Raw genomic sequence first — 12,571 nt, 5'->3', positions numbered from 1 at the left:
CAAATTTGGAAGTGTGAATTCAACTCCTCTGTGGTGACTTTTGCTTGCATGACAAATCAAGGATATCTTATCTTATTAAAATGAACCTCAAACCCACACAGTGACTTGGACAAGTCTTAGTTGTTGGATGTCAGACAAGCTGTAAAGTTGAAAGAAGTGAAAATAGTTGTCTGCTGTTACTGCTCTTTCAGAAAACATTTCACAGATGTGTTTGAATTCTAGCAGTAACTCTGTAAGGCGTTGATGTTTGAGCATACACTCGACAGAGTGAACTCCCGTGATTAACACCGAACCTTTGAGGAATTGACTCTCCCACAGAATTGAATTAGACTGGAAATATAATACTTGCGAATTAGCTGTGTAGTTTGTTTGTTGGATTTACTCATGATGTTATTACTCACTCATGTTGTTTCATTTCTTCAGACAGTTGCAGGGGTGATTGTTGTGGGAACATCTCACGGTCTTGCTTTGGTCTTTGGTAAGCCAAATCTAGATTTGTAATTGTTCAGCTCCGTTCCAATCTTTGATTCAAATACTGTGAAAAATGTGTATGAGCCTGGCTTTGATTATAACCCCTTTAACTGTCCTCTCCAGATAACAACCAAGCATTAAGGCTCTGTCTTGGAACAAAAACAACTGGTGCGGAGTTTGGTGCGATCTCTGCCCTCAGCATCAACAATGATTGCTCAAGACTTCTCTGTGGATTTGCAAAAGGACAGGTACAAACTTAATCATAAAGGTTTTTTTGGGGGTGTTGTCAAATCTGCTCTCCATTTCATTTTGTCACAAGCAAGCGTGCATACCTTTTTGGTGCAGAACTTGGATAACAACTTCAGTTTTTATTTTTATCTTTTTACATCTTCAGAGTGCATAACATGACAACATCTAAAAAATATTACTAGAAACACCAAGCAACATAAATGCACCACTCCCGAAACTAACTATATTTAAAATTGTAATATTTAAAGGCCTGATCGAAACCTGCAGAGGAAAATTATTTTTTATGTTCATTCAATTAATGTAGAAGACAAAGTATGGTATACAAGGAAATATTATGGTACATTGATATTTGTACAATCAGTACAAATATCAGTGTACAATCAGTGCAGAGGTAATAACTCTAGACCAGGGCTCACCAGCATTTGTGCTAGCTCTTGAGTACTGATTAATGCAACATATATACCGGATATTGATATACCGTACACTTCTGAAATTAGTTTGAATTAAATTTACATCCATCCATCCATCCATTTTCCAAAGCGCTTAATCCTCTCAAGAGTCGCGGGGGGTTCTGGAGCCTATCCCAGCCGTCTTGGGCAGTAGGCGGGGGACAACCTGAACCGGTTGCCAGTCAAACGCACACAGAGACGAACAACCATGCACGCTCACACTCACACCATTGACAATTTAGTGTGTTCACTCAGCCTGCCATGCATGTTTTTGGAACGTGGGATGAAACCGGAGCACCCGGACAAAAGCCATGCAGGCCCGGGGAGAACATGCAAACTCCACACAGGGAGCTGGAGCTGGAATTGAACCCGGTACCTCTGCACTGTGAAGTTGACGTGCTAACCACTGGACAACCGGGCCGCCCAATTAAATTTACAGGCAGTTGTTACAGTATTATCAATAATGAATGCTATTCACATTTAGCGTGTTAATAATTTCTCATTAGAATTATGAAATAAATAGTGCAACACTGAATTTCTATAAGTCTCTGTCAGTATTTGATCATTTTCAAATAAGCACTTCTACAACAGTAATGCCCAATCACCGGTGAGCTCTTTCTAGAACAGGCGCTCTAGCTACTCATGTGGTCCTTGATGGCTACCGGTTGGTGACCCCTGCTCTAGACATTGTACGGTACATATACATTTCCCCCTGAAATTTGTGCGACAATGAGGCCAACTACTTTATTTCTGCTGTAGATCATTTGGGTTGAACTCAAACGATGACAATAGGACAAGAAGCCATCCTGTCAGCACAGGTCGCGCACTCAAAATAAGACAGCTGTTACCAATATCAGCAAAAACCTTCAATCAGAAGATTACAATCAACAGTATAGCATACATACATACTTATATGAGCCTCTAAAATCCTGCGGGAAGTTTTATGGGCAGATATGAGACAAAGATCAATCTCGAGCATTTAAGTTTTATTCACCTTGGTCGATTTGTAATGATTATGTCAACATTGTGACCTGAATTCAGGATGAGAGCAACCAGATGTCCATTTTGTTGCAGTTTGTTTCCATGGCAAAGAAACCAGTCCAAGTGTCTGACATATAGACTTCTTCACATATTCATCACACACAGGTTTCAAAACCAACTTCAAGATCACATAGAGACGACACAAGGAAATATAAAATCTAATGTCTATGTAAATCCAATCATAAAGGAGGTTAACACCAAAGATCGCAACTCGAATGACGAGATGCAATAATTTCTGACATAAGATGCTTGAGGAAGTCAAGTCAGCTTTAATTGTCAAATATGCTCTACGTCAGGGGTGTCCAAACCTTTTGCCAAGGGGGCCAGATTTTATGTGGTAAAATGTCGGGGGGCCGACCTTGGCTGACATTCTTTACATTGAACAACAATATTGTTCAACAAATTTTAGTAAGCCAGTCTGTTTCACATTTCCATTTTTATTTTAATTTCAACAATCTTAAGAATTTCTTTTGGTTCATTTGAAACAGGTATATCACATCCAACTGCTTATTCACTTGACTTTTTCTTAAACAGAAGTCTCCTGAGTGCAAATTGATTGATTTGAAACATAAAATGTATCACCATGACTTTTCAATAGTCACAAAACCTTTGACTCGAACAACAGGGAAATGAACAAGCAATACACATATCCACAACTGCAAGGATCATTTAAAATATGACATATCAGTCAATATAAACACGGAGTGATGTCTTGTTAACTCGTGAGTGATGCCCTCTAGTCTCTAAATGCTATTACTCATTTAGTGAATGCTATTACTCATTTAGCCACTAGAGGGAAGCAGTACTCTATGAAACATCACTCACCAGTCTACGAGACCTCAGTCAATGCAACACGTGTTCCATTGCGCCCAACCTGCGGGCCAGACGGCACTGATTTTATGACAGGGGCCGAGGGCCGGATGAAATTCGACCGCGGGCCGGATTTTGGACATGCCTGCTCTACGTGTAAGACAGCACAGATGAAATTATTTTCTTCTCTCAACCACAGTGGAAACGTGTAGTGCATTGAACACACAGCTAAAATGTACGTAAAATCACATAAGACATTAATATAAAATATGTTAAATAAAAAATAAAATAAATAAACAAGTAACAACAAAAGACAACCAAGGTAGCTGTGGTCAAACATCATATTGGTACTTTTTTCCCCCTTTTTTTTTAGACTGGCTGCATCATCTCAATTTCCGTACTGATATTTCACTGAGACAACATACAATGCACCCTGTTTTTTGTGATTCACAATTCGAGCTTGATAATAATTTCTTGTTTTGTTCTTTGATGAGATTACCATGTGGGATCTTGCCAATGGGAAACTTCTTAGGACGATCACTGATGCACACCCTCCGGGCACAGCAATCCTGCACGTAAAGGTAAGCCACATCATGTATCATGTGCAACCACTTGATAAAATGTTTATAAAATTGTAAGTAGAAGAAATATTTACAAAGAATAATGCTTACAAAGAAACATTTGAGCTGTCAGAAACATGCGGCATCCTGCTATGAAGAAGCTATTTGCGAGCCCGCTTTTCGCTAACGTAATTTTCACCTTACAGAGAAATCAACCACCATGATTTATTTAAGAGAAAACATTTATAAGAATGGTTAAACTTGTGACTGAGGAAAAAGCCTTTTCGCAGAGGGATAAACTTTTGTGAGTGTTCCCGAAGGTAGCAAATGTTGCGTTCTTGTCAGGGTTCCTTCAAGGCGGGAAGCATGCGCCCACAATCGTGTCCAAACGTTCTTCAGACGTTTGCCATGGTTTTGCTTGTAGCAAGGAATTTTGGAACATGTTGAACAGTGATTTTGCAATGCATCACCTGACAACTTTGTCCATGTTTTGAGCAATCGACTCCTTGTCATGAGTAAACGTGGGAATTAACTCTGCTCATGTTCTGAGTGGGAGTTGTCAAACCCACATCACACACAAATCATTTTGCCGCAGCGTCTATTTTACATGCTGAAATAATTGCTAATTTGGTCTGAACAGACTCTGAACCTACTTTATAGTGTAATGTTTGCTGCTCTGATTCCAAATGACTGACAAAACACTGCCTCTTTTGTAAATTAACTCCTCTGGTCACCGCCAGTGTTAACAATTTCATAACACAGGTTTTTTAAAAAGGGTCAAATTTACAGGTTGCACAAGTACGAGTGGGTGATAAATATACTCGCGCTGTCAAGGTGTGGAAGGCTTTTTGACAACTTAACACAGATGTTGGAATCACAACTGGCTTCAAATTGCTGTGTTCAAGACCGAGGTGTTTTGTTTCTGACGGAAACTTGGTTTAACTTGGTTTACACTTTAACGTTTAGCTAAAAGGCAATTGATATTTCTAACAGACAACGCATACCAAACCGAACCAAAAACTATGAGCACAAAACTGAGAACTTAACCGAACTGTGTATTTTGTGAAGCATTACACTCCAAGTGCAGTCTCAAATTTTGAGGCTAAATGTGACTGTTTAGGTGCAGTCTGGAGCCCTGCATTTTCCAATGTTTGAGAAGTAACACAATTTCACAGATTTAGTTTTTCTTTGCCGAGTTAGCTGTGAAATATGTATTTATTTATTTATTTTTAAAATTGTCTTAAATAAGTGCTCGAGTGGTTGGCGCGTCGACCTCGCCGCGCGGAGGCCGTGGGTTCGATCCCGGCTCCGGTCTTCCTGTGTGGGGTTTGCATGTTCTCCCCGGGCCCGTGTGGGATTTCTCCGGGTACTCCGGTTTCCTGCCACATTCCAAAAACGTGTGTGGAAGGCTGATCGAACACTCTCAATTGTTCCTAGGTCTGAGTGTGAGCGCGGATGGTTGGTCGTCTCTGTGTGCCCTGCAATTCGCTGGCAACCGGTTCAGGGTGTCCCCCGCCTACAGCCTAAAGACGGCTGGGATAGACTCTAGCAGTCCCCGCGACCCTTGTGAGGATAAAATGGATGGAAAATGTGTAAATGGATGGATGGATATTGTCTTAAATAGGGCTTAATAAGCCCGGAGGAACCCAGGGTGCAAATTTGAGATTTTGTTTTTCTGGTGACGTTTTTTCTTCGTGATGTTGTTTCTTCGAGCTCGTCAGATCAACTGATCCCGCTCAGATTTGGTAATTAGTGATCGTAGTGAGAGTGATTACAAAGAGAATTGCTTCATGAAGTTAACGATTTGGCGTTACAACGAACAGACTCAAGAACAACAAACAGACTCAAGACCAATTCCAGGTCAGCCAAAGGCAGGTTTCCGTGAGGAATGTTTATTGTTGTTCAAGGGTAAACCAAGGTTCTAAATCCAGGCAGTGTGACAAATGGTTGACAGAGCGCGATTCTCCCAGGCAAGAAACAATGCAAACCAGGCAGGCATACAGATGCAGGATATCTGGCACGAACATAGATTATTAATTATAATTTAAGGATGAATGTACATTTTTCAGTCTCTGAATTGTCATTCGCTGTCATTATTTATGTTTGAAAACTAATTGCTTATTCCTTATTCCCTTCTTTTTTTATTTTTATGTTCCAAGTTCACAGATGACCCGACACTTGCAGTTTGCAGCGATAGTGGCGGATCAGTTTTTGAGCTGGCTTTCAGGTAAATGATTTGTCTTGACCAATTTATTGTACATGATTGAGTATCTTATGGCTTATTTTACAGCTGAATAATATGACCATTATTCAAATCTAAACTGAACAAAAATATAAACAACACATTTTCCTCAATTTTTCATGAGCTGGACTTGAAGATATAAATCTTTTTCACACGCGCTCTCTGCCGTCTGCCCTAAACAGTGAAAAACGCAATTCACTCAAGTCGGTTGTGACGACCAACTGCACTCTAGTCGAAGCACCGATGAGGACGGCGAGCATGCAGATAAGCTCCCGTGAGATGGCTTCTGACGGATATGCAAACCGATTTTTGCAGTGGCTGCCTGGGTGGCTTGTCCCCGAGGATCATGGGGGCGAACATGTTGAATGTGAAGGTCTTGGGCTGGTGTGGTTACACGTGGTCTGTGCTTGTGAGGCCAGTTGGATGTACTGCCAAATTGTTGGAGACTACTTGTGATGGAGGAATGAAGATATTCCCGCAGTAGGCATGCCATTGACACACTTACTGAAAACTTGTAAAATCTGTGGCATTGTTGTGTAAGAAAACTGCACATTTCAGAGTGGCCTTTCATTGTGGCCAGCCTACTGCATACCTGTGCAATAATCACACGTGAGATGTGGGATGGGTCATCTTGGAGAAACTCACGAAAAATGGGAGCAAAAACAAACGTGTTGTTTTTATATTGTTCAATGGAGATGTTCATTTTAGATTTATCAATATAACGATGGGTTCATTGAAAACCAAGCATTTTTTCAGAAAAATACAAACATTATAATACAAACGGTTGTAATAATTCACATTGCATGACAAAATGTTTTGCCTCAACCATTTTTTTGGGTGATTCAATTGGTCGGCTTTTTTTCCCACCCCTAGCCACACAGCAACAGGCCTTTTCAGCATGCTTTGTGGCCGGCAACCCTCTTCAAAGTATTTTGTTGTTAGATACTACAGTGGTGTTGTTTCTTGTCGTGTATTAAATTAATGTGACTTGATGATACCCTTACAAAGGAGGTGAGTGCAGTTTCTGCTGTATATAATTCAATGGTTTGCAAGTATCAAGTCAATCATTACTTGTACATTTGTATGAGAAGGCTATAATAGATTCAAATGTTCATCTATTTGTTACAGTATATTTCAAAACGGATCCATTGACCAGAGGAAATTTATTTGCAGGCCAGAATCGTGGTCCCCGAACTCTGCCAATAGAAAGCGGCCCACTAGGAAATGGCCCCATTGTCCAGAAAACTGAGCTGGGCCTCGTGATGTTGTTGACTTTACAATATTCATATCGTGTATGTTTATATGTAGATATTAATATGAAAATTATATATCGATCAGCCGCAGCTCATATGGAAATAACGCATTTAAAATATACATCAGGAAAGCTTTACAGATGATCTCTATAATTTCTAACGGATAGTAAAGGGAATCAAAAAATGTTAATTATGCGATTTCTATTAAAACTAGCAAGGAAGCCTTATTTTTTTACTGATTAGGAAAAGTAAAACAAATTGTTGGACCGCAAAAAGTTTGCTTTGCCAGACCTCCCTGTTTATGCTTCCAACTAACTGCATTATTTCAGATCACTTCATGCTAATATTTTCAAGAATGACAGCAAACTTTGAAAGCACAAGGGAACATGATAAAATGTAATTTGAGATTACTTTGATTCCTTTTGTCATTTTAGTGTGCTTCTCTTCATGCTAAATATTTCCTTTTTGCTTCCAGGAGAGTAATGGGCATGCGTTCCTGTGACTCAAGATGCCTATTCAGTGGTTCCAAAGGGGAAGTCTGCTGTATTGAACCATTGCGTGCATATCCAGACTTCAGTGACCACCCAATAACACATTATTCTCTGTTGGCTTTGGCTTCCCTCACGAAGGTACACCTGTGCATCTACGTCACTCATCTTTAACACGAAGCAAGTTGATCATGAGTTGTTTTTTTATGCCATCACCAGATTCTGGTAATTGGACTGAAGCCCTCCCTAAAAGTTTGGATGACATTTCCCTACAGCAAGGTCTGTAGTTGTTATTTTTTTTTCTTTCTTTTGTTTTTTACTTTGGGTATGCATGCTCACTGAACAGTTTATTGCCACAAAATCTAAAGTGAGCGTTATAAAATGTGATGTGTCCATTAAGAAATAATGAATGCATTTTACATCATGAAACATAATCTTCCGTTCACATTGAAGTCAATTTATGAATGAAGCGCCTTACTTGCACACTTTCTAGATGTCGCAAATCTCTTAGTCAGTCTTCTAACAAATCCATTTTTGGGTAAAGTCTAAGGGTGACCCAATTTTCTCATCGTGGATCTTAAAATTAATCATAAGAATTCCATCAAGATCCTTGTTGAAAATATGTCGTAATTTGGCTGTGAAATTAACTTGCGTTGTGGATTCGGAAGTTATCACCAGTGATGTGTGCGGTTCAATCAACCACAGACTATGTTGAAGGAGCGTGTATTTTTGCATTCAATTTCATCCATTTATCGAACCACTTAATCCTCACTGGGGGCGCAGGGGGTGCTGGAGCCAATCCCAGCTGTCTTCGGGCAGTAGGCGGGGGACACCCTGAAGTGGTTGACAGCCAATCGTAGGGCACACAGAGACGAACAACCATGCACGCACACGCTCACACCTAGGGACGATTTAGTGAGGTCAATCAGCCTGCCATGTTTTTGGAATGTGGGAAGAAACCGGAGTACCTAGAGAAAACCCTCGCAGGCCCGGGGAGAACATGCAAACTCCACACAGGGAGGCCGGAGCTGGAATCAAACCCGGTACCTCTGCACTATGAAGTCGACGTGCTAACCACTGGACTACCAGGCCACCCGCATTCAATTTCAATATATCAAATATAAGCAATTTAATCTGAATATCTGAACGCTTAGGATATTGTGCAAATTGAGTTGACCAGGTTGCTCAGCAATACACTGCGTCATGCTTCAAATGCCAAAGAAAATCTATCAGTCACGCCAGAGTTGGATGATTCATCTAAATCGGTTTTGGCTTCTCTCAATATTTAAAATATTAACAAACAAAGAAGGGTGGCCCGGTGGTGGGCTGATTGCACGTCAGCCTCACAGTGCAGAGGTGCAGGGTTCGGTTCCGGCTCCGGCCTTCCTGTGTGGAGTTTGCATGTTCTTCCCGTGCCTGCGTGGGTTTTCTCCAGGTACTCCGGTTTCCTCCCACATTCCAAAAACATGCATGGCAGGATGACTGAACACTCTAAATCAGGGGTGCCCAAACCTTTTCGACCGAAAATCTAGTTTTCGATTCACTAACCTCCCGGGATCTACACTTACCGGCAGGCACACGCACGCACACACATACACACACACACACACACACACACACACACACACACACACACACACACACACACACACACACACACACACACACACACACACACACACACACACACACACACACACACACACGAACACACACAAGCACGCCATGATGAAAAACAGTCTGAAACTGAGGCATGCAATGCACTTTTGCAGCCCTGTTAACTATCGTAGCTCACACGTACTGTTTTAAAGTGTTTCCCTGGGCCCTCCTAGATTCCTATTCTTTGCCCATGCCCTCGGTGACTTGTACACGAAGCAAACTCTGAATGAGAATAATGACGAGAAAAGATGGAGCGCAACAGCTCCGATCACAAGCTGCAATTGCAGACTGCTGAGCGCTAACAACTTCCGCTGACGCAGGTCACGCGCCACCATAGGTTAAAGATTTACCTGCTTTATTTTATTATATATTTAAAATCCTTTATGTGAAAATGAGACTGATAGAATAATTAGGGTGCAGTGTACATTAACACAAAAATATATTACTAATATGCACAAAGACACAAATGGTTGGTTGGTTTTTTTCTCCTCGACACTCTTCGGATCTACTTGGGACCCGTCTTAGATCTACCGGTAGATCGGGATCGACGTAACGGGCACCCCTGCTCTAAATTGTCCCTAGGTGTGAGTGTGAGCGTGGATGGTTGTTCATCTATATGAGCCCTGCGATTGGCTGGCAACCAGTTCAGGGTGTCCCCCGCCTACTGCCCGAAGACAGCTGGGATAGGCTCCAGCATGCCCTACCACCCTTGTGAGGATAGGAGCATCTGAAAATGGATGGACGGATGGATGGATAAAAATGGAACAAAAACTATTAATGAGCAGAACGGCGCGGTACTTTTCCAAGTTACCGATGTTGTGACAGTACCTTGAATGCACCATGTTGCTGCATCCAAGCGTGTGGCGGAGGTGATTTAGCCGTCCCCGAGCGTGATTTAAGATGTTTTTGACTCCCTTGTTTGAGTTTACTGTAAAACTAAACCGTGTTTAGTAAACATACAACCAAAAGAACTACACACATTTTATATTTCAAATCAAACTATGTTTCCTTATTAAAACATTGCAAGCGCTTATGCAAAAGTAAATGGAGTCTCCCATTCTAATGCCTTCAAATAATGAATACTCATGCAAACGTTGTGGAATCACATAAACACAGGTGAGTTAACACTACTCGAAGGTACAAATTCTTCCCAGTCTGTGAAAAACGAGTGAGATTAATAGAATTCAATCACAACTTCTGCTCTCATTCAATGACTACTTAGTGTCTCCAAGAGGCCATAATGCGCAGGAACACCCAGTATTTGTTTTTACAATTGCTACCATTGCAGAATATTCTTATCTTCTTACAAATGTATTTTCTCATTGCCCTTTGAAGTCATATTTATTAGATTTTTCAAGGATTCAAGGAATTTTCCTTTCTTCCAAATTTAAAGATACAAAGATGTCATGACTTTTTTTGTTGTATCAACTCATATTCCTAAATGGTATGACATGAAATACAATCCACAAGATAGTTTTAAGTGGTTGAGTTTTATTTGTTCAATTATTCTTTTTTCCGTAAGCATCCAACCTTAAACTCGTGGCCCATTAATATGATGATTGTGACCGGCAGTTAAGATAAGATAAGATATCTTTTATTCGTCCCACACTGGGGAAATTTACAGCCTCCAGCACCAAGAATGTATGTAGAAAGAAGAAAGAAGAAAGAGAAAAAAAACAACAAACATCTTTCAATTAAATGCAATATGAACACAAAATGGATAAATTGCAGTACTATTTACCATTTTCCTTCACATCATTTAATTATTATTATTATTATGATTGTTATAGTTAAATCCCCAATCCATCAGCATGTGGAAATCCTCCACACGTGCACCCCTGCTATTGCATATTTTTAAGCAATCGTGCTATCAGGTCTAAAAGGCAATCAGACCCTTGAGATACATTTGAAGACACAAAGAGAAACGACGAGTTAAACAGAGTTGTCTTTCTTGCAAGGAGAGTGCGTTGAGACGTGTCTAGGTTTATGATCTCAGAACAGCTCTGGGAAGTTGTGCTCATCTACTGCTTTTATTGTCTTAGGGCATAGCCTGTTACACAAACTTCTAATGGAGGGGGGCGGGAACATCTACACAATGCCCTCCTAAGAGGAGTCATACTGAGGGTTTGTGATTGCTCAACTCAACTATATTTATAAAGCACTTTAAAACAACCACCACTGTATGCAAAGTGCTATACATGGAGCAAATAGTACATACAGTATGCAACAATAAACGAGACATTGATGACAAAGACAGTAGAAAGCACAAAAACAGTAAAACTAAAAATCGAGTCTCATGCTTAGTCAAAAGCCAAAGAATAAAAATTTGTTTTGAGACGAGTTTTAAAGATGGGCAGCGAGAGGCCTTGCCGAATGTTCATTGGGATGTCATTCCAAAGAGAGGGACCAGCAACAGAAATGGCTCTGTCCCCTCGAAGCCTCCGCGTAGTTCTTGGTATCTCTAATCATGTCTGGTCTGCAGACCTGAGGCACCGGCCGGGCAGGTGTGTAGGGGCGGAGGAGCTCAGAGATGTAAGGTGGAGCGAGGTCATTTAAAGATTTGAAAACAAATAATAGGATCTTAAAAAGAACTCCAAAGTGTATAGAGAACTGTGGACACATCACAGGCGCGCCGTCTCAAGGCTAGCACTGCCACTTCTTCTTTCTCAGAGGATGTTATCTTCATTCAAGTCTGAGAACCGGAACCAGCTGGCCTCTTCAAGACAATAAACCACTTTTGATTTGTTCACTGTGCTTTTCCCATTGTGAATGAAGTCTTTGCAAGGTTGCATGAGTAAGTTGATAATACATCCAAAAGCAGAGAGCGATAATCACTTTTACACATGCTTTCTGAGTTTTTACCGTATGCAGGCAAGTCTGTATTTCGAGGTGTATGTCTTCGGTGTAGCACCACATCGTGCTGCAACATTCCGGGCAGCACTAATAATACTGTACTAATAATTAATCTGATTTTTAGCAATATATTTCCACAAAGAAAAAATTACTTTGTGTTTTTTTTTCAGTCTGATCCATCCAGTGTCCCACAGCTTGCATGGCAGTTTGTGTCCGTCCAAATGGCTGTCAACCCGTTCTTAGCTTTCTGTAAAGGAGATACAATCCACTTCCTCATGGTATCTACTGACCTTTTAACTGGAATAGATACATTTGATCTTCATCTACAAATATCTTATTTACATAATGTACAGTATGATTTATATATGGATGTGTTCTATATATGAATTATATTTCCTCTTTGTGTTCATTTTTTTCTTTCCAATTTTTATTCAGTTCTCTACAAAGTCTGGTGGCACTTTTGAAATACACTTAACTATTACCACTGCATTCAGTA

The 12,571-nt window shown here is 40.6% G+C and overlaps 1 protein-coding gene across 2 annotated transcripts in view; it reads left to right on the top strand.

Moving 5' to 3' along the window:
* Positions 1-12,571, top strand: part of vps8 (VPS8 subunit of CORVET complex) — a 70,920-nt gene that overhangs the window by 16,448 nt on the left and 41,901 nt on the right. The window contains exons 6-12 of one of the 2 annotated variants that reach the window (XM_052081015.1): positions 424-478; positions 595-719; positions 3,515-3,601; positions 5,740-5,807; positions 7,551-7,704; positions 7,783-7,842; positions 12,246-12,353. In XM_052081015.1, coding sequence (XP_051936975.1) covers positions 424-478; positions 595-719; positions 3,515-3,601; positions 5,740-5,807; positions 7,551-7,704; positions 7,783-7,842; positions 12,246-12,353 — 657 coding nt within the window. Of the gene's footprint in view, positions 1-423; positions 479-594; positions 720-3,514; positions 3,602-5,739; positions 5,808-7,550; positions 7,705-7,782; positions 7,843-12,245; positions 12,354-12,571 lie in introns of those variants that run through there. The other variant, XM_052081016.1, reaches the window with a different exon arrangement.

Source organism: Hippocampus zosterae, chromosome 11, assembly GCF_025434085.1.
Source record: "Hippocampus zosterae strain Florida chromosome 11, ASM2543408v3, whole genome shotgun sequence".
Taxonomy (NCBI): domain Eukaryota; kingdom Metazoa; phylum Chordata; class Actinopteri; order Syngnathiformes; family Syngnathidae; genus Hippocampus; species Hippocampus zosterae.
Note: the sequence above shows the minus strand (reverse complement) of the source record. Positions and strands in the feature narration are given on the sequence as shown.